The sequence below is a fragment of the Mya arenaria genome, chromosome 2 (assembly GCF_026914265.1).
Source record: "Mya arenaria isolate MELC-2E11 chromosome 2, ASM2691426v1".
Classification (NCBI taxonomy): domain Eukaryota; kingdom Metazoa; phylum Mollusca; class Bivalvia; order Myida; family Myidae; genus Mya; species Mya arenaria.
This window is the reverse complement of record NC_069123.1, coordinates 47,048,442-47,072,376: the sequence shown is the minus strand read 5'-3', so window position 1 is coordinate 47,072,376 and position 23,935 is coordinate 47,048,442. Positions and strand designations below refer to the sequence as shown.

Sequence of the window (23,935 nt, the reverse complement as noted above, 5' to 3'; positions counted from 1 at the left end):
TTCAAGGTCACTGTGACCTTGACCTTGGCCTGATGACCCCCAAAAACAATAGGGGTCATCTTTTGGTCAGGCCCAACTTCCATATCAAGTTTGATGACCATAGGTCTAGGCATTGTTGAGTTATCACTCGGACAAGCTCTAAAATTATTTTACCATTAAAGGTAACTGTTACCTTGACCTTTGACCCGATGAGCCCTAAAATTAATAGGGGTCATCTACTGGTCAGACCCAACCTTCATGTCAAGTTTGATGACCATATGTCCAGGATTTGTTGAGTTATCACCCGGACAAGCTTTGGTCTACCAACGGACGACCGACATACCGACATGCCTGTGCAAAGCAATATACCCCTCTTCTTCGAAGGGGGGCATAATAAGAGATGCCATTAAAATGTTCATAGTGAAGTGCTCCAGTAATGTTAGGTCTTATGTCATGTAATTGTGATTTACTCTTAGTGTTACCATGGAACCATTTAGTACTTGTATTCTGTCTTTCTTTCAGAAAACAGTTTAAAAACATATCACTAATTTTGACAACAATTTGTGGCCTTCTAGGACAAAATGTTGCACCACAGCATCACACATCTATATCAATGACAAAATCATGATCTATGACATTTTTAAAAATTGATTTTTCCCTTTTAGTTAAGAATTTAAAAAAACCAAAAAAGTATTTAATTGACATGAAGCTGAGCTTCATAAAATATTGTTTAACTAATGTTACACATTTTATACAACAATTTGGACTGTGTTAAACAAATTCCATTACTGAGGGTGAATTTAATCTAATCTTAGCATGAAATAAAGATGATGAGACTTTCAAGCAATGTGATGGTTATTTAAAAGCCTTAATATACATCCAGCCACATACCTAGTGTAGTCCATGATGGTGTTAAGCCTGTGTGCTATTGTCAGAACAGTGGCATCGCTGAACTCGGTAAGTATTGTGTGCTGTATGAGGTCATCAGTCTCAAGGTCGACGGCAGCGGTAGCCTCATCCAGGATCAGGATCTTGGTCTTCCGCAGCAGGGCCCTTGCCAGACATACAAGCTGCCTCTGACCAACACTGAAATCATCACAATTAATATAGTCAATAACTCATTATACGTAATGACTTTGTATTGGATATGGACATCTGGGGTGGTGGTGTGATGATGGTAGGCTATTTATTTTTGTTATTTAATTTTTTTATTAGGCTGTATGTTAATACATTATTGTCACCATTGTGGTTAAGTGATATTCTGTATAAAGCCTATTTCGTAGGTAGGGTTGGGAACCTGAACCATTAATCCCCTGGGCAGCCCCTAAAGAAATATGGCATGTATGTGGTGGTGGTGGTGGTGGTGGACATGTGACTTTCAGGGTAGCTGATGTTCAAATATGGTATCAACACTGTCTTGTAAAAAAAGAATGCCTGAGTTTGTTATTACTTCAATGCACATCCTAAACAAACAATTGTAGCTGTTTTACTTAAGAAAAACTGTAAAATATCATATTCATCAAATAAAACATTAAAGACATTTAACATATGTTTTCTGGTGAAATAACATGAGCTGTCACAGAGACAGCACACTTGACTATTCTGCCACTTTGAAGTTTTAGAATTGCAGGCTTACATCACTGTAAAATAAAAAAAAAATAAAAAAACCGTAACCAAAATTCTAAGTCAATTAATAAAGGGCAATTATTTGCATTATATGCAAGATAGAATTATCAAAGTTTTGATAGCATAATGTTTCAATGCATACGTCAAGTAGTTGCTGGGTTATTGACTGATAATGTGCTTACGTGCAAAACCTTAACCAGAATTTCTATGTCGGATAATGCAGGGGCAAAATTTATAATATATGCAAGATAGAGTTATCCTACTTGATTAATTAAGTAGCTTTGATTGTTGGGAGCCCATGTATAATTCCATTGCAATACATGATGTGTTTGCTGAGATATTGACTAAAATGTGGTTACATGCAAAATCTTAAACAGATCCTGAAATAATAAAGGACCATTATATTAGCAAAATAGAGCTATTTAACTGGGTTATTTAAGTTGGTTGGATGATTGAGTAACATTGTATAAAGTCTCAAAGCAATACATCAAGTAGTTGCTGAGATATTAACCTATATGTGCTTACTGCTTACATGCAAAACCTTAACCAGAATTTGAAGTTTAGAAATAAAAGCCCATTATTTGCCTTAAATTCAAAATTTGTGTTATCTAACATCATGAATAAAGCAGGTTGGAAAGTTGGGAACACATAATTATCTAATGTTTCAATGCTATACATGATGTATTTTCTGAGATGACTTACATGCAAAACCTTAACCAAGGTGTGACGCAGATACTAGGGTTAGTAGTATTGCCCTCCTTATTCTTTGAATAATTGGACCAAAAAGGTTGTTTCACTGTGTCAAACAGTGAAACAACATTTTGATATTTTCCACCAGTGTTTGGATTTTTTGTACCCGTTCTCAAGTCGAAATAAAATGTCAGCCCGCAGAGGGCTGAAACACAATTTCAACAATGGATTTCTGAAATGATGTTACGTTTGCAGACAATTTGGCGTGCTTCTCAAAAAAATACAATTTAATGTCTTAAATCCTTTTTAAGGTATACGATAAAAAAAGAAAATTGTTTGCTTAAGTGTAAGATCATAACATATTTCACCCCCTGAACATGGAAAGTAAATATTTCATGAGTGGCGCAGCTTTTGGTGCTCACTCAGTGAAATATATTACAATCTTACACTGAAACAAACAATTTTCCTCTTTATGTTATAACGATCAACTTAAAATATAAAACCATTGATGCTCAATGTCAGGTTTCCAGTATTCTTATACAGGTACATGTACATGCTTTTGTGTTAGCATACAGGTACATGTACATACTTTTGTGTTAGCGTACAGGTACATGTACATGCTTTTGTGTTAGCGTACAGGTACATGTACATGCTTTTGTGTTAGCGTACAGGTACATGTACATGCTTTTGTGTTAGCGTACAGGTACATGTACATGCTTTTGTGTTAGCGTACAGGTACATGTACATGCTTTTGTGTTAGCGTACAGGTACATGTACATGCTTTTGTGTTAGCATACAGGTACATGTACATGCTTTTGTTTTAGCATACAGGTACATGTACATGCTTTTGTTTTAGCATACAGGTACATGTACATGCTTTTGTTTTAGCATACAGGTACATGTACATGCTTTTGTTTTAGCATACAGGTACATGTACATGCTTTTGTGTTAGCATACAGGTACATGTACATGCTTTTGTTTTAGCATACAGGTACATGTACATGCTTTTGTTTTAGCGTACAGGTACATGTACATGCTTTTGTTTTAGCGTACAGGTACATGTACATGCTTTTGTTTTAGCGTACAGGTACATGTACATGCTTTTGTGTTAGCGTACAGGTACATGTACATGCTTTTGTGTTAGCGTACAGGTACATGTACATGCTTTTGTTTTAGCGTACAGGTACATGTACATGCTTTTGTTTTAGCATACAGGTACATGTACATGCTTTTGTTTTAGCATACAGGTACATGTACATGCTTTTGTGTTAGCATACAGGTACATGTACATGCTTTTGTGTTAGCATACAGGTACATGTACATGCTTTTGTGTTAGCATACAGGTACATATACATGCTTTTGTGTTAGCATACAGGTACATGTACATGCTTTTGTTTTAGCAAACAGGTACATGTACATGCTTTTGTGTTAGCATACAGGTACATGTACATGCTTTTGTGTTAGCATATTTTGCACCTCAGGATGTCTGAATACAAACTCATTGGCAGCCACATGAGACATGTGTAACATTTTCAATCATTCAACATGTTTCTTTAACTTTCATTTTGAAGCCGTTTTAAAATTTACCTTTTTCCCTTAAAATCAATGTGTTTGTTATCAATCTAACAAGACTTTTCTTTTCAAAACCCTCCCAAAAAAACGTAAAGAAGTTCACAACTGGCAGTCTGAGTTATTCACTGAAATCTTATTTGTTTTATACGTTGAAAAATTGCCAGTGATACCATGACAACATGTTACCTTCACATGTGTTTCAAGTACAGACAACAATATTTTAGTTTGGTGTGAATGTGATTGCCAGCAGCGATCACTTGGTAAAAATTGAGCAGCAGATTGCTAATTAAAGGTGCATTATAGAGAACTGTAAGTCAGGAGGCAAACAAAGAGGACATTACATGAAGTGACCAGTCACATGACCAGTCACTTGAGATCTCCTTTTTAAGGTCAGTTTCAACTGTATACAGAAAGTTTTAACAGTTTTATGAATACTTTTTATTTACTTCAACTGAAATCGGACATAAAATGGTATTTTGCAATCTCTCTAGGCCAAAAAAACTTGTTTGTAATACCATTTTATGTATGATTTTTGTAGTTTCTTTTCCACACGTCAAATCCTTTTAAAAGATATCAGAACATATGGGTTCACCAGGAACGCAACATTCACATATCAAATTTTGTACCTTAAGCACCTAATGTTTAGTTAAAGACAGATGAATGAGATCTATATTCCAGCAGAGAGATAGGAGCCAATTCCTTTATGCCTTTCTGTTATTGATGTAAATCAAAATAGAAATTTATTCGGAAAATGGTAATTCTGAAGAAATTCATTCAAAATACATGGATTCTTTCTCGTATGTTCATAAGGATTTATTTAGAATCAATTTTTTTATAATAATTTAAATAATCTTAACTGTTTTGCTTATACTATTTAATTTTAATCTTATTTAAATGCATTTTCAGGTTTTGTGTTGCATTATTGATACGTTATCTGATTTGCATTTTGTCACAAAATAGGTCTGCGAGCTAGTGTGGTAAATTATGTATATCCTACATGTCGATGGAAACAAGAGATGTTTGTCAAACATTATGCCCCCCCCCCCCCCCTAAATCATAAGGGGTCATCTACAAGTCAGATGCAACTCCAAGTGAAGTTTGAAGGCCATGGGTTCAGGCATTGTTGAGTTATCACTCTGACAACCTTTTACCATTCAAGATCACTGTGACCTTGACCTTTGGCTCTATGAATCCTAAAATCAATAAGGGTGATCTATTGGTCAGGCTTAACATCCATGTCAAGTTTAATGATCATAGGTTCAGGCATTGTTGAGATATCAGTGGGAGAAGATTTGTTAACTTTTTTGCGTTAAAGGTTACTGTGACATTGACCTTGGCCTGATGACCCCCAAAGTCGATAGGGGTCATCTACTGGGCAGGTCCAACCTTCATGTCAAGTTTGATGACCATAGGTCCAGGAATTGTCGAGTTCACTTTCAAGGTCACTGTGACCTTGACCTTTGACCCCTAAAATCAATAGGGGTCATCTACTGGTCAGGCCCAACCTCCATATCAAGTTTGAGGGCCATGGGTGCAGGCAAGGCATTGTTGAGTTATCACTCGGACAACCTTTTATCATCCAAGGTCACTGTGACCTTGACCTTTGGCCCAATGACCTCTAAAATCAATAGGGACCATCTCTGATGACCCCCCAAAACAATAGGGGTCATCTACTGATCAGGCCCAACCTCCATGTCAAGTTTGAGGGCCATGGGTGCAGGCATTGTTGAGTTATCACTTGGACAAGCTTTAAAATTATTTTACCGTTAAAGGTCTCTGTGACCTTGACCTTTGACCCCCAAAATCAATAGGGGTCATCTACTGGTCAGGTCCAACCTGCATGTGAAGTTTGATGACCATACGTCCAGGAATTGTTGAGTTATCACTCGGACAAGCTTTGGTCTACCGACGGACCGACCGTCCGACCGACATGCCTGTGCAAAGCAATATACCCCTCTTCTTCGAAGGGGGGGATAAAAATAAAGATCAATTGCTGTTCTGAGCAACCGATTGAGGACATATCAGTTTCTAAACCAATCATCTGCAACAGGCCGCCTTAATCATGTTCAGCATACCTGAGATTTTCTCCACCCTCCGTACACTCGTGTTCCAGCCCCGTGGGCAGCCCCTTCACAAAGTTCTTCAGGTGGGCGTGTTCTAGGGCCCGCCACACACTATCGTCAGAGTGCTCGTCAAAGGGGTCAAGGTTCATCCGTAGGGAACCAGAGAACAGCACAGGCTCCTGGAAAACAAATGTATCATGTGACCATTATTACGGTAGGTTTTATTGTACTTTGTGAAACTCTTTACTTACTGCCTACTGGTGTGACATTATATACAGACATACAAAGTGGTTAGCTGTTATTTATGTTTTACCTCGCTGAAAGGAAGCATCATCAATAAGCAATCCAGACAGAACTTAAGACTTACAGTAATATTCCATTTGTTATTGATAATTATTTACAATTAAATAGCATGTGTGTTCAAGCTTTGTGGTTCAGGGGAGAGGCTTGTAGCCACCTGGGTCCCTCTGCTTTCCTTACTGGAATGACAGCATATACCTTGACAACAGATTATATTGCATAACACTGCGGTGATGGCAAATACTGGCTTGAATAAGCTGTGGACACTTTATTGAATATTGAACGGTTATTGTCAACCAACTTACACAAATATTTTGACCTTTTGTCTTCAGTAAAAACACCAAAATAACTCAGCTGTCAACTAGACACTTGTTTCGGCAATATCGATAAGATGCTTATCAAACCAGTGTAACATGTGCCTTGCTGATTGATTTAATGTAGTTTATACACACCATCAATCCAATTAAGCTTCAGAGTATGGAGGCCAGTACCATAAACATGCTGCCAAAATTCTAACCTGTTATAAAATTTGCCTACATGAAATATAAAGTTTCTTTGTTGAATTTTTGAAATTCAGGTGGATATTCATCATTTATAGTGAAAACTAGCCCCGCCCCTGGCGACCATGTTTTTTTATGAACTATAATGGTGTGAAGGAATTCGATATAAGGTCACCTAAGGAAAACTTCTTTTTGAAGTGAAATGTTGACAACAGACAATCACACTATCACAATTAAGCTAAATCTGGGCATTTTGTGCTTAGGTGAGCTAAAAACTGAAATAGCAAATTATAACGACCTAGCTATACACAGAAATGTTATAGCAGTATAAAAGTATCCAGTGCTTCAAATTCTCTCATAATTACAGGTTCAATATGGCATCTAATGAGGTTGTTTTTCTGAATTACGTCTGGTTTAAGGTATTCTAGTTTCCTTGAAAGGAGAACATAGGTTCACATAGTTTAAGGACTTCTGCCAGACTGTGAGGCAGCTATATAACAGCTTCCTTCGTTCATTAAGCAAAATTAGAACCAGAAAAATGGTAATATGGTGGTTATCTTCATGAAGTTTGTATTGAAGAATATCTTTATGCATCATTGCCAACATTCAAGATGTTTCACATGCCAGATGAAACTACAATAGCATCACTACAGCTGAAAATAACAGTTAAGCTGATTGAAGCTTAAAGTGCTCTAACCTGTGGTATGATGGTGAGTTTACTGCGGAGATCATGCAGGCCTATCTGTGCTATGTCAACCCCGTCAATCACGATGCGACCCTGGGCAGGCTCAATGATGCGGAACAAGGCCAGGGTCAAGGACGATTTTCCTGCTCCTGTACGACCAACAATTCCGACCTGTATATGACAGAAGAAATGTACTGATAAGGTTCTGTAGGATGTATGTTATACTGAAATCCTTCAAAAATCCTGTTTCTGTCAGATCATTATGGTTAACAAACCTATCCACACCTGAAGTAGTCAATACTTTGAATGTCTAAGATTTCTTTTCGGCAAAAATGTAATCTTTTGAGTGGCCATTTTCATGTTACATAAAAACAGTTTCATTAACAAACTGTATTACTGTATGAAGTGATTTGTATACTAAACATTAGTTACTCAAAGCTATTAAGAGACATTAACAGACATGACGACAGAATGGCCTTTCTTGCCTACCTTCTCTCCTGAATTGATGTAGCAGTCTATTCCCTTCACGACAAGATCAAGCCCCTCCCGGTAACGTGTTCCATAATCCTCCATCTCCACCACTCCCTTCTCCGGCCATGATGGGTTGGGCTTCTTCTCAGGGATATCCCAAGCAGCCTGCATAATGGAAATATTGGATACAGCTTAAAATAAGAACCACCCAAACAATATACAATATGTTTAGTTCCATTTAAGATTTACAAAGTTTATAGCAATAAAAACAAGTCATGAAGTGAACGCCAATGCTATCAATCAAGTTTCAACAAAAGCGCCAACTATCGCGAAATATGCCTGTCCTCTTTTTAGGACACCTTTTTTTTGGTGACAAGTGGTTGTACATTAAGCTAAATTTAGAGATGACACTGTGAGCACAGTTTTGCCAATTCAACGGTCATAACTCTTGAGTTACAGAGGTAACATAACTGATTATCCAGATATTCTACCCACACACATTCTGACCAAATTTGGTGATGATTGGACGAAGGCTTTTAAAGTTATTGATTAGACAAGACCTATTTTAAATAATTACTTAAATTAGATGTTGATTACTCTCGAGTGACTAAAGCAATATTGCTGGTCATCGAACATGTACGAGATAATAATTTATAATCTGACCAAATTTGGTGATGAATCGACAAAGGCTTCTAAAGTTATTGATCAGACAAGATCTATTTTAAGTTATTACTATAACTAAATGTTGATTCCTCTTGAGCGACACAGGCCATTTGGCTTGTTATAGAACGTGTCCAGATATTATGCCCATTCGAATTAGATCAAATTTGGTAATGACTGGAAAAAAGGGTTTTATATTGTATTGATATAAGCAATTTTCCATGATATCTCTAGCAAGATAAAGTATGATATACGGTAATCATGAAAAACAATAAGATGTATACTTCTGCATAAAATGACATTTTTTGGCATGGCCCATGAGAAGTCTAATGACTCATTTAAAATTGGCCAAAACTTTATTTGACTTGTCCAGGAAATTAGGGACACAGGTCTTGCACGCGACACGTCGTCTTTGTATGTGGAACACATGTGGCAAGTTATTTTAAAATCTGTCCATACAAGGGAAAGTTACAGCCCGGACACGACAACCTATACTCTATGTCCTTATATGCAGCACTCCATAGTAAATAAACACTAAGTGTGACCTTGACCTTTGAGGTAGGGACACGGGTCTTGCACGCGACATGTCGTCTTGGTATGTGGTACACATGTGGCAAGTTATTTTAAAATCTGTCCATACAAGAGAAAGTTACAGCCCGGACACGACAACCTATACTCTATGTCCTTATATGCAGCACTCCATTGTGAATAAACACTAAGTGTGACCTTGACCTTTGAGGTAGGGACACGAGTCTTGCACGCCACACGTCGTCTTGGTATGTGGAACACATGTGGCAAGTTATTTTAAAATCTGTCCATACAAGGGAAAGTTACAGAGCCGGACGGACGGTGCGATTTGAATATGCCCACCTTCGGGGGCATAAAAATGAGAACAGGAGTGATGATGAAAGAGGTAAATATGGCTACAGGAGTATGAACAACAGTGATGGGAGACTTAAACATACTGCTGAGGGGAGGAAAATGAGGCTATCAGTGTTTTTTAACATCTTTGGCAGTTGAAATGAAGACGAAAGGAGCATAAAATTTGGCGATGGCAAAAATAACAAGAGGGCCCTGAAGGCCCTTAATCGCCCCCCTGATCCAATAAAGATCATCAACAATAACATTCTGATCAAGTTCCATGAACATATGGTCATAAATGTGGCCTCTAGAGTGTTAAAATACTTTTCCTATTATTTGACCTGTTGACCTAGGTCAAGATTTAAACTTGACTAAGAGATTACTAATATAAACATTCTGACCAACTGTCATTAAGATACAGTTATAAATGTGACCTCTAGAGTGTTAACAAGCTTTTTCTTAAATTTGACCTGGTGTCCTAGTTTTTGACCGCACATGACCCAGAATTGAACTTGACCTAGAGAGTATTAATATTAACATTCTGACCAAATTTCCTGAAGATACAGTCATAAATGTGACCTCTATAGTGTTAACAAGCTTTTCCTTTAATTTGACCTGGTGACCTAGTTTTTAACCCCAGATGACCCAATATCGAACTCATCCAAGATTTTATTGAGGGTAACATTCTGACCAAGTTTCATTAAGATAGTGCCCAAATTGTGACCTCTAGAGTGCTACAGTCAAATTGTTGACAACGGACGACGACAGACGATGGACACAGGACGATCACAATAGCTCACCTTGAGCACTTCGTGCTCAGGTGAGCTAAAAGTTTGACACCATGGTGGTACTTGTGTTAAGAGTAATAGGAGGATAAAAAACAGTGCCGATTGAAGGATTAGCAATTAACAATCAACAGTGGGCTAACAACAGCATTTGGTGGAGTAACAATGACCAACAACATTTCCCCGAAGTTTGAGGAAAGAATGGTATGGTTACTGGCCAGTTTTGAATAATTGTTATGGGAGTTGATGAAGAAAACCTGTATGCATCCTCCTGACAGCAGTTTATAAATGAAAAGGATGAAATGAAGTTAAGAATATGGGCAATGCAAGATATATAGATAGCTGCTCAAAGGTCATTTAAAAGGATTACCAATACTTTTCGACAATGGTCAAACTTGTCTTACTTTCAAGCAAAACATTTTAGCTTTAATCATTGCATATTCTTTTAAAATACCGAAAACCACAGATTTAATGACTTCAAATATAACAAAAACTCAAGAAACGTTGAACAAATTTGTTTCGGCCAAATTTCCATAAGGAAACTCTGAATTTCAGGAACCATTTTTTTTTTTTTTTTTGGGGGGGGGGGGTATCTGAAAGTCAAGACCTACTTCCCAACCAAGTTTGAGGTCCCTTCTCCAAAGCATAATTAAATTATCAATAGGACAAGGTTATTGTGTCCAAGTTCACAACTACTGTAGCCTTAACCAGGGTCATGTGATGTTCATGACCAGCCTCCCTTCCAGTGCTCTCTAGTTATCAATAGGACAAGGTTATTGTAGTTCAAGTTTCACCACAACTGTGACCTCAACCAGGGTCATGTGATGTTCATGACCAGCCTCCCTTCCAATGCTCTCTAGTTATCAATAGGACAAGGTTATTGTATTCAAGTTTACCACAACTGTGACCTTAACCAGGGTCATGTGATGTTCATGACCAGCCTACCTTCCAATGCTCTCTAGTTATCAATAGGACAAGGTTATTGTATTCAAGTTCACCACAACTGTGACCTTAACCAGGGTCATGTGATGTTCATGACCAGCCTCCCTTCCAATGCTCTCTAGTTATCAATAGGACAAGGTTATTGTGTTCAAGTTTGCCACAACTGTGACCTCAACCAGGGTCATGTGATGTTCATGACCAGCCTCCCTTCCAATGCTCTCTAGTTAGCAATAGGACAAGGTTATTGTATTCAAGTTTACCACAACTGTGACCTTAACCAGGGTCATGTGATGTTCATGACCAGCCTACCTTCCAATGCTCTCTAGTTATCAATAGGACAAGGTTATTGTATTCAAGTTTACCACAACTGTGACCTTAACCAGGGTCATGTGATGTTCATGACCAGCCTTCCTTCCAATGCTCTCTAGTTATCAATAGGACAAGGTTATTTTATTCAAGTTTGCCACAACTGTGACCTTAACCAGGGTCATGTGATGTTCATGACCAGCCTCCCTTCCAATGCTCTCTAGTTATCAATAGGACAAGGTTATTGTATTCAAGTTTACCACAACTGTGACCTTAACCAGGGTCATGTGATGTTCATGACCAGCCTCCCTTCCAATGCTCTCTAGTTATCAATAGGACAAGGTTATTGTATTCAAGTTCACCACAACTGTGACCTTAACCAGGGTCATGTGATGTTCATGACCAGCCTCCCTTCCAATGCTCTCTAGTTATCAATAGGACAAGGTTATTGTATTCAAGTTTACCACAACTGTGACCTTAACCAGGGTCATGTGATGTTCATTACCAGCCATCCCTTCCAGTGCTCTTTAGTTATCAATAGGACAAGGTTATTGTATTCAAGTTTGCCACAACTGTGACCTTAACCAGGGTCATGTGATGTTCATTACCAGCCTCCCTTCCAGTGCTCTCTAGTTATCAATAGGACAAGGTTATTGTATTCAAGTTTGCCACAACTGTGACCTTAACCAGGGTCATGTGATGTTCATGACCAGCCTTCCTTCCAATGCTCTCTAGTTATCAATAGGACAAGGTTATTGTATTCAAGTTTACCACAACTGTGACCTTAACCAGGGTCATGTGATGTTCATTATCAGCCTCCCTTCCAGTGCTCTCTAGTTATCAATAGGACAAGGTTATTGTATTCAAGTTCACCACAACTGTGACCTTAACCAGGGTCATGTGATGTTCATTACCAGCCTCCCTTCCAGTGCTCTTTAGTTATCAATAGGACAAGGTTATTGTATTCAAGTTCACCACAACTGTGACCTTAACCAGGGTCATGTGATGTTCATGACCAGCCTACCTTCCAATGCTCTCTAGTTATCAATAGGACAAGGTTATTGTATTCAAGTTTAACACAACTGTGACCTTAATCAGGGTCATGTGATGTTCATGACCAGCCTTCCTTCCAATGCTCTCTAATTATCAATTGGACAAGGTTACTGTATTCAAGTTTACCACAACTGTGACCTTAACCAGGGTCATGTGATGTTCATGACCAGCCTACCTTCCAATGCTCTCTAATTATCAATTGGACAAGGTTATTGTATTCAAGTTCACCACAACTGTGACCTCAACCAGGGTCATGTGATGTTCATGACCAGCCTCCCTTCCAATGCTCTCTAGTTAGCAATAGGACAAGGTTATTGTATTCAAGTTTACCACAACTGTGACCTTAATCAGGGTCATGTGATGTTCATGACCAGCCTCCCTTCCAATGCTCTCTAGTTAGCAATAGGACAAGGTTATTGTATTCAAGTTTACCACAACTGTGACCTTAACCAGGGTCATGTGATGTTCATGACCAGCCTACCTTCCAATGCTCTCTAGTTATCAATAGGACAAGGTTATTGTATTCAAGTTTACCACAACTGTGACCTTAACCAGGGTCATGTGATGTTCATGACCAGCCTCCCTTCCAATGCTCTCTAGTTATCAATAGGACAAGGTTATTGTATTCAAGTTCACCACAACTGTGACCTTAACCAGGGTCATGTGATGTTCATGACCAGCCTACCTTCCAATGCTCTCTAGTTATCAATAGGACAAGGTTATTGTATTCAAGTTTACCACAACTGTGACCTTAATCAGGGTCATGTGATGTTCATGACCAGCCTCCCTTCCAAGTGCTCTCTAGTTATCAATAGGACAAGGTTATTGTATTCAAGTTTACCACAACTGTGACCTTAATCAGGGTCATGTGATGTTCATGACCAGCCTTCCTTCCAAGTGCTCTCTAATTATCAATTGGACAAGGTTTGGGAATAACTTTTTAAGGACCTATTTTTTTGTATTAGAAATCAAGTATTGTATTGTATCAGAATATATCAAATCGGCATGTAGTTGTATTGATAGCAGTCATATCGTGTGATGACTGAATCATCTCATCACTTCCTAACATGTAACTAATATCCCTATTGCCAGAGTTAAGCTACAACATATGCCCACCTCTGTTGGAGTCTCCGAGTATTCCTTTACCCTCTCCACAGCAACGATGTTTGTCTCCAGTTCTGTCGTCATGCGCACCATCCAGTTCAGGGTCTGAGTTACCTGGAAATATCATGAGACTTGGTTAAAGGATCATACAGTATTATAATGATGTTGATTATGTAAGTTTATTTCATTAACTTTTCTTGCTCCAAAGATGTTAACACTGATTCAGTCTTCGCCTGAATGCAACACCACTATGAGCTTATACAGAATAACATGCAAATAGTCTCCGTGGTCTTAATCAGTTCTAGCGTCAACCATATAATGTCACAAAAATGCACCTCATCAGAAATAATATCCTTGCCTAAGCCTACATTACACATAATGTCAGCAAAAACATAAACATGGCTTGTGCTGATATATTGCTTAAGGGACTAGAAACCAGGTGGCCCCAAAATTGGCAAATACAGTATTTTCACAAAACAAGCATAGAATTGTAAAAGCAAGTTGTTATAATGTCGTAGCTGAGTTCCACTGTTTAAAAATATCACAATGGTTTCCCAGTTTAAAAAGCGCAGAATGGTTTTCTCGCTTCATTGCAATGTCCTGTTTTTCCAGGAAGCCATGGAGGGTGTACATTCAGCATGTGAAAGTCACATGATGAGTACAGATAAATATACCGACACCATTTCAAAACTTTTTGCATTTTACATGGTAGACAACCGCAGTATATTTGATATGGTAAAATGCCCGAAAAATGCAAAAGATGCATGTATCATAAGCCGTGTGATACATCAGTACGTAACATTCAATTTTATGTTGACATTTCTTTTATCAATTTTCTTTTTTTCTTGCCATTGTTTAATCTGGTGTCTAGTCCCAAATCAGACATATGAGCCTCTGGCAATGTCAGATAGGTAGACTTGGGTCTCCAAGTCGGTAAATTGGGTTCAGAAGTGGTAGTTTATCTAAATCCCTTTCATTTTCAATCAAAAACAATGATGAATACAATGTTAACAAAAACTTGATGGTTGTTATTATTTTCAAATTTTCGGAAAATACGCATATTAATATGTCATGGTTCAGGGTCTTGTCAAATGTCGGCGTTTTTGATTGTGAAATAGAAGGAATATTACGTCTGGCTAGTGAAAATTCAAGTTCATATTTAGTAGAGCTGCTGATAATTCAATCAGACTGCCAAACAGGTCTAGAGCAGACGACTGCAAAATAAGGAATGTTAATTTTGCGCCAGAATGTCATAGAATTTTATACATTAATTAAAGATAAATACACCTTTGGGAATGAAATACCCCTTTGGGAAAATTTTAAAACTATGCAGTAATGTTTTGATCAAGGCAATATATGTCTTTAAGATTATCAAAGAATATTGATTAGTAACAAAGATTGCTGAATAGTAGGATGCTGGTGGTTTTGAGTGCTGTATAACTTAGCAACGATCTCCGCCAAGGTGTCAACTTACATGTATTTGACAGGTTGTTTATTGCACCATTCCCTAAAAGTGACAGATTATGGGGTATTTAAGCATGGTTGATAGAATTTTGAGGGTTTTCAAATGAAATATTACGGCCAACATTTATTTAGATAAAAAAAAATTCAAGAGAGGTAGGGGGGTCTCAAAAGCGCTAGATTTTACCTACAGCCATTAGAGTTCACATGTCTGCCCAAATGTAAAAAAAAAAATTGGTCTGATCAATTTAAGCATCTTATGTCCCATTGGGCAAATATTGTTTCAAGGAGAAAGTGTTAATTGTTTACTTCCAGGCTGTATACTTACGTTGAGGGCGTATGTTATAGAAAGGCCAACAATTCCGGGCGAGAGATCATCCCGAGCAATCACCGCAAACAAAGATGCAAAAAACAGGATACAGTTGCCAACAAACTCCAATCGAATAGCCAGCCACCTGTAATTACAACAAAAACATTTTTGCGTGATAACATTTTTGCACCCATTGACTGAAGTTTGACTGTGTGTCAATTACAAAATAGAAAAACTTAAACGGTTGACTGAGGTAAGCATCTCGTAGCTCTTGTGAGGTGAACAACTATTGTAGAAGTTATAAGTGGTACTTGGAAGCTCTCATAAGGGTTAGGACTATTGTTAAAGTTACAAGTTGTATCTGGAAGCTCTTGTTAGGCTTATGACTATTATAGAAGTTAGGAGTGATATATCAAAATTCTTGTAAGGCTTACGACTATTATAGAAGTAATGAGTGATATATACAAGCTCTTGTAAGGCTCACAACTATTATAGAAATTATGAGTGATATATCGAAGTTCTTTTAAGGCTTACGACTATTATAAAAGTAAGGAGTGATATATCAAAATTCTTGTAAGGCTTACGACCATTATAGAAGTTAGGAGCGATATATCAAAGCTCTTGTAAGGCTTACGACCATTATAGAAGTTAGGAGCGATATATCGAAGCTCTTGTAAGGCTTACGACCATTATAGAAGTTAGGAGCGATTTATCGAAGCTCTTGTAAGGCTTACGACTATTATAGAAGTTAGGAGCGATATATCGAAACTCTTGTAAGGCTCATGACTATTATAGAAGTTAGGAGAGATATATCGAAGCTCTTGTAAGGCTCACGACTATTATAGAAGTTAGGAGAGATATATCGAAGCTCTTGTAAGGCTCACGACTATTATAGAAGTTAGGAGTGATATATCGAAGCTCTTGTAAGGCTCACGACTATTATAGAAGTTAGGAGGGATATATCGAAGCTCTTGTAAGGCTCACGACTATTATAGAAGTTAGGAGAGATATATCGAAGCTCTTGTAAGGCTCACGACTATTATAGAAGTTAGGAGTGATATATCGAAGCTCTTGTAAGGCTCACGAGTATTATAGAAGTTAGGAGTGATATATCGAAGCTCTTGTAAGGCTCACGAGTATTATAGAAGTTATGAGAGAGATATCGAAGCTCTTGTAAGGCTTAACACTATTATAGAAGTTAGGAGAGATATATCGAAGCTCTTGTAAGGCTCACGAGTATTATAGAAGTTAGGAGTGATATATCGAAGCTCTTGTAAGGCTCAGGAGTATTATAGAAGTTAGGAGAGATATATCGAAGCTCTTGTAAGGCTTAACATTATTATAGAAGTTAGGAGTGATATATCGAAGCTCTTGTAGGGCTTACAACTATTATAGAAGTTATGAGTGATATCTTGAAACATATCTTGGAACTGGTAGGATGCTGTTGAAACGCTTTTCCATCAGTTAGGAAAGCCATATTGTTTTTCATATTCCTACAAATACTGCTTTATAATCTTTTGGATGGGCTCTATAGCAGTAACAATGTCAGAATGCCTACTTATGGTACCGTACCATTTCTTATAGTTAATTTTAAAAATTAATTTCAAAACAAAGCTTAGGTAAAGAATGATTTGCAACATTTCAAATTGATAAAATATTTTCACAAAGAAATTGCATACAATAGTTTTATGACATATACACATGTATTCAAATTTAATGTAGAAAGTGTAGAGGGCTGGTCTATTTGGGGCCACCATCAACGATACATTGTACAACAAATAATATAACAAACAGTCAACTCTCTTCAATAAAATTTCAAAGCTTCGTTATACTAGCACAAGGTAATTTGCTTGAACATAAGTATCTAAACATTTGATCAATTTTAAACGAAAATTTAAGCCAGCCGAAAATTGCATGATCATTATCAAAATATACAGCATTTTTCTCTTTTTTTAGACAAATAAAGAGACCTCCATCAAGTGTGCCTAAATAAGGGACAGCATCTGCTGTGACATAATCTGCCATCTCATTATCTGCTGTGTAATTTACCTGCTGTGTGATTATGGAAAATAAACTGTACTTTACATAGGTTGTTACAATAGGTATTTATGTACCCCTGAAGAAATGTTGGAAACTGTAAACAGTGTAATTAAAGATGCACTCTAACTCCCAAATTAAGATTTACCACCGTTAATAATATTGTTTAAATATTCGAAAGAGGATGAATAAATGCCGAAAACAGTGGTTCTTATGAAGGATACTGAGTTTGATTTGAAAGATATGAGCATAAAACACGGTATTTGTACATTATGAGACTATAGTAAATCACAGTAAATCTTTTAGCATTCACCAATCATATAATATTTTTGCCCTTTCTGCTATTAAATACATGGCTACAATCTTGTTATCAGTAATTAATATTTTCAATAAATGCACTATTTAGTAAGTAGTTAAAGGTTTATCAGTCATAACTTATGTTTGTTATACATGTGTATATATTGATTTTGAATAAGGGTGTCACTTTAACTATAAAACACCTTTACACTTCAAAAAAAGTACATAGAAATTAAATGATGAATAATGTTAAGGAAGTTATAATCGCCAAATAAATAGAATAAATGTGCACTCAAAGCATGACAGATATGGCTGATCTGGACACCTACATTGATGCCTTTTTAACAATAACTACCACGTCCTTGACATGTCTACCAGACTAACTGTTACTGTAACTGTTACTGTACCTTTTGGAAATGATGCTAGGGTAATGGCACACGAGGTTATTGTCAACCTTAGTCTCAGACGTTTCGATAAACCTCTCTTGCTGTCGGTAGGCACGCACTGTGCTCACTCCCGTCACTGTCTCACCAAAGTGAGAGTATATTGGAGACCTACTCACTGACTTTAAACGCTTCAATTGGCGCGATGTGGCCACATAAAACCTCTGTTCAAAAACATAACAAGACATGTATATATTATCCAAAATAATTTAGATTAAATATCATAGTATATCTTCTGTTTACTTGTTAAAATATAAATATGAATCTGACTAATCAATATCTTGTTTATTTTACACAAAGGTTCAATATATATAAGCATATAATATCTGGTTAAAATCCACAAAATTAAATCTGATTTGCAGTATTATTAGAGATCGGGAAGATGAGAACTGGGGATACAGCAGTCTTACTGATACTTCATTACAATAACAGCCAAAGAAACAATAGCCTTCCTTCCTTCATCATAGACCGAGCATAATGCAACTTGTTAACGCATCATTTTCCTGAATGTACTGAAACATCTATTCCACAAAGTACCTAAACAGATTTTGGCTTTTTAAATGCCTTGCAGACATTTTGAAGATCTACAAACACAATAATTAATTGGAAGTCTAATATCTCAACATCGAACAAGAGGGATGTGGGTAATCTGTTCCAGCCAACAGGAAACAGTAATATAGCTTGCTTTATGGTGAATTGTAATGAGTTGTTCAGGTAGACATGTTCTCTGTGCCTGACATGTTATAGTATGCTTTCTGATAAGTGACAAGTACCTGAGCAAAGAAATAAACAAGAGCGAGAAGAGGCACAACTGCAATTAACAAGTGCAGGTTAGCCACAATGAACCCGAGGCTTGCAAGAGCCTGCAGCACCACATTCAACATGGACCGCATGGTAAATGGCACCACATAATCAATGTCCGCCATGTCTTGGGCAATGATGTTCAACACACGACCCTGAGGGGTCACATCAAAGAAGGTGATTGGCAGGCGGAGGACATTGGCCAAGAGGACAAGGTGGATGACTCTTGAGGCCCGAATTCCACACACAGCCATCGAAAAAGCCGCAATGGACTCAAGAGCCCCTGAAAGTAGACAGGGCTGCTGTTGTCATAGTAATCCAAGGAATAAACACAGGTCTCTCGTCTAGGATATACTGCTCTGATGCCACAATCCAAGAAAGCACCGTAAGGTAAGGGATACTTCTGTGAAGCTGATAAATAATGTGTAAGCAGATGTTACCATCATTCTTAAGTCTGCTGGGAGGACATTATCTGGGAAATATGCAATGAGGAAGTGGAGGCAAGTGTTATACAACTGCTAAAGTTAAGTATGTCTGAGTGCTCAAGTAATGCGTAATTGCATGGGATTCTTGGAAGGCTATTATGTACACTGTGAATAGGCAAATGTGTTCAAGATCATGGCATTGGATGCATTTTTTTAAAAAGATATGTCAATTTCTTTATTAACTTGACAGGAAAATTGATTTTTAGCAAGTTGATGCTTTTTAAATGCAAGATTGTTTGTGGTGATGACTGCCGTATCTCCTGCTCACTGGCCCAGTTTAATGTCGAGATTTGCATGGCAGCAGGCCATCGCACCTGTACGAGGAAGTAGAAGATAGCGATTGGAACCACGGTGGTGAGGAAAAGTGGGGTACTGATACCAATGATCACAGGCACCTGGACCACCTGCAGAAAGCACTGTATCCACATCTGGAAGTTCGAGGCGATTGTCACATCGATAGTGTCGATATCCTTTCCAAAGCGATTCAGGATTCGCCCGACAGGGGTTGTATCAAAGAAGGTCATGGGAGACCGTGCAATGTTGTGAATGATGTTGGCATGAAGGACTCGACCAGCCCGAACATTACCAACATACAATGACAGGGTAGCTACCACTACGAAAATACCTGAAATAGAGTATTGTTAAGTCTGTGCTATTCTGAGGGAAAATTAATATTGGTGCTAGGATGAGGTTACCTCCATCAAAAGCTGATCAAATTTGATCAAATTAACAAGAAATTATCATTAACCAACATGCATTTAGGTCAGTAATGTATCAAAGCCCACTAAAACAGTTAAACATTATTACATGCACAGCTATCTACAACATAAGTGTTTCAAATAATTAGAGTAAATTAGAGCCACCACTACACGCCAACCCCATTAGGTAGGTTATATGTTTGACACGTTGTGGAAACAAAGTGATAGCATATGAGGAAACCAGTGAGGGATTGGTCACATGTCGGCCATGCAGTAAAACTAGTAACATAATAAACTAATATAATCAGTTACGGGGTTAGTAGGTGACTTGATATGGGCTATATGGGGCAAAGGAAACCATATTGGGTGACAGCTTAATATGGTTTCCTGCGCCCTGTCCCATATTGGGTCACGTACCAACCCCGTAACGTATATATCACATTAAGCAACCTGTTTACATGTTTAAATGTTTCATTTATTCATCGGAATATTCACCGGAATCGGAAAATAGACGCCATTTTGGTACGATATAAATTTGGTGACCCAATATGGAAAAATATGTGGTCACCGCATGACTAATCCTGGAGCAATGGCAATGCGTCACATATGTTGGAGGCGTGATATAGCATCATATTATAATGAGAAGTTTTTATACTTTTCCTTATTCACTTTAGTTAATATTCTTTTCACTAAGAATGCATTTACATTTTCCAACTCAAATACAAATCCATAATTTGTGGACAAATACATGGACAGAAGGATGAACATTGTGATTCTGCTCGGACACGAACAATGTCCTGGTTCCTTTATGTTTGTTATGTGATTTTAAATTGAATGGTTGTTCTTTGTAGTGATATAAGTATCCAACAACATTACTATAGAGGGAATCTATAACATCATTACTGGCCGTGTCATTAAAGCAAAAGGGTTCATCATTTTACTGTCGTTAATACCTAGGTTTCCATATCATAACAAATTCTAATAAGAAATTAATGGGCGCTATGGAAACAGTCTTTCATTTAATTAGTTAAATCATGTTTATGGCAATAATCTTGTTTATGTAAATAGTAAATTCATTTTAATGTCAATATTCCAGTTTATTTATTTAGTAAAACTATGCTGATGGCAATAGTCTATTTAATATAATGTGGTTGTGCTGTTAGGGCACTCGCTTCTCACCAGGGCAACCCGAATTCCATTCCGGGCCTAGGCACATGCAAGTTTGGTTGGTGGTCACCAAAAAGAAAAGTAGGCTTTCTGCGAGTTCTCTGTTTTCCCTCACAAGACAAGACCACACTCTTGCGCAATATCGTGCCAATGATAGTGACTAAGAATAAGTTCAAATCATGCTCAATATGTTATTGGCAAGTCTTGTTTATATGTGTAATATGCCATGTTATTGGCAATAGTCTTGTTTATATATATAGTAAAGCCATATTAATGGCAATAATCTTGTTTATATGTGTAATAAAGCCACATTAATGGCAAAAGTCTTGTTTATATGTGTAATAAAGCCATGTTAATGGCAAGTCATGTTTATATGTGTAGTAAAGCCATGTTAATGGCAAAAGTCTTGTTAATTTGTGTAGTAAAGCCATGTTAATGGCAAGTCTTGTTTATATGTGTAGTAAAGCCATGTTAATGGCAATACTCTTGTTTATATATATGTGTAGTAAAGCCATGTAAATGGCAAAAGTCTTGTTTATATGTGTAGTAAAGCCAAGTTAATGGCAATACTCTTGTTTATATGTGTAGTAAAGCCATGTTAATGGCAAGTCTTGTTTATATGTGTACCAAAGCCATGTTAATGGCAAAAGTCTTGTTTATATGTGTAATAAAGCCATGTTAATGGCAAGTCTTGTTTATATGTGTAGTAAAGCCATGTAAATGGCAATACTCTTGTTTATATGTGTAGTAAAGCCATATTAATAGCAAAAGTCTTGTTTATATGTGTATTAAAGCCATGTTAATGGCAAAAGTCTTGTTAATTTGTGTAGTAAAGCCATGTTAATGGCAATACTCTTGTTTATATGTGTAGTAAAGCCATGTAAATGGCAAAAGTCTTGTTTATATGTGTATTAAAGCCATGTAAATGGCAAAAGTTGTGTTAATATGTGTAGTAAAGCCATGTTAATGGCATTAGCCTTGTTTATATGTGTAGTTGAGCCATATAATAATGGCGACATTCTTGTTCATCTGGGTTTTTTTGCAGTGGACAAAGAATCTTTAGCAATCAATGAACATTTCTAGCTTACAAACATCAAATAGCATACAAATATTATAGATTCACATCAACAATGCGTCTTTCACCATGAACACCCGAACATCATACAATTTCATTTTTTTTCTGAAACTTAAAAAAACAATGCACATGTTCTCTAGCAGAAGGAAGGCTATTTTACTTTAATAATATGTTTGATATTTCCTTACCCCCTCCCTTCAAATGGTATTGAAATAACAAAATAGTTAAGCTAGCAAACTGTACACATAAATGCCTTTAACAGGAAAAAGATTCCATTCAGCTTGTTAGGAACAACTATGTTCCTTTCAACAATACCACTTAAACAAACATCAACTGTCTAAAACAAAGTTTAGTATAAATATTTCCAAGAACACAGTTATGAGTGAGGTGATATCCTTCAAATGCTGAGCATGTGAATATTACAAAAAGAGTAGACTTGTTTAGAGTGTTAAACAACACATGTTCCTGACCTGAACTATGACATAGAAGACGGCGAGAGGGACAAAGGCAATGAGAGTTAAGGGGAGGCGACTGGCCACCACAATCACCATCTCGAGGCAACTCAGCAGACAGAACAGCCAGCCTCGGATATTCTGAACTATTATCATATCGATCACGTCCAGCTCCTTGCCAAACCGGTTAAGAATACGTCCCGTCGGTGTAGAGTCGAAGAAGGCCATTGGGGAAGAGAGGATGTTTTTCAGCAAGAATAAATGCAGGGAGCGACCTACGCGAATATTTCCCAGGAACAATGCTAGTGTAGCCACAATGTTGAAACACCCTGAAAACAGGCCGTGATTATGTCATTCACCATTGAAACTTGAACTAGCCCTAAAATTAACCTTAGCCAAAAAACTACACATTATATTGAAAAAAAAAAATCATATTTTTTTCAAGCTATTTTAGAAACTGACACTACTCAAAATTTGGGGAACCACAGCATTTTGTGTGAATGAGAATTGATGGAGTTACTATCACATCAAAACAACTACCAGTTGGTTAAAATTTAGGAAACATACAATTGTTTTATTTTAGTACTGTTAAAAGACCAGTCAAGGTGGTTAAATAGAAATACAACTGGAATGTTATTTTCATTGGGGTATCTTCTGGAGACTGGAGATTGAGAAAAATTTAGACTACATAGAGTTGGGAATTAGTTTGTATCCTACTAAGATCCTATAAGGTTGGTGATCTAAAAAGGGCAAGAAAGCCCCTGAACATCAAGCAATATCTTGTCAAGTTGTTCTCTTATGTAATTTAAAAGGGGATCATGTCTCCCGTGTTTACATCAACACCGTAATAGAAGTTAAAAGAGTATAAGTATCATTTACCACTTAATACAATAATTCATTGCATGATTGGAAAGCTATCGTTACTCTTAAGGCTTTTGCATTCGTATCTTAAAATAGTAGATAAAAAACCAAAGATTGCCAACAGAATCACAGAAAAGACAAGACATGCATACAATCAAAATTTTATTTTCAGCCAATTAAGTTCAAATGCTCATCGGACTTGCTTTACTAGATTGTGAACAGGGTATTTTACCAGTCTCGGGCTTGTGCTG

At 37.2% G+C, this 23,935-nt stretch overlaps 1 protein-coding gene across 6 annotated transcripts in view; it reads right to left on the bottom strand.

Moving 5' to 3' along the window:
* Window positions 1-23,935, bottom strand: part of LOC128211934 (multidrug resistance-associated protein 1-like) — an 81,999-nt gene that overhangs the window by 5,182 nt on the left and 52,882 nt on the right. For 2 of the 6 annotated variants that reach the window (XM_052917096.1, XM_052917104.1), the window contains exons 22-28: window positions 18,110-18,309; window positions 15,387-15,513; window positions 13,610-13,711; window positions 7,905-8,051; window positions 7,428-7,586; window positions 5,943-6,109; window positions 871-1,065 (exon numbers count right to left, since the gene is read on the bottom strand). In XM_052917096.1, the coding sequence (XP_052773056.1) occupies window positions 871-1,065; window positions 5,943-6,109; window positions 7,428-7,586; window positions 7,905-8,051; window positions 13,610-13,711; window positions 15,387-15,513; window positions 18,110-18,309 (1,097 nt within the window). Of the gene's footprint in view, window positions 1-870; window positions 1,066-5,942; window positions 6,110-7,427; window positions 7,587-7,904; window positions 8,052-13,609; window positions 13,712-15,386; window positions 15,514-18,109; window positions 18,310-18,918; window positions 19,230-19,745; window positions 20,057-22,841; window positions 23,153-23,935 lie in introns of all 6 variants that reach the window. The other 4 variants (XM_052917123.1, XM_052917088.1, XM_052917131.1 and 1 more) reach the window with 4 other exon arrangements.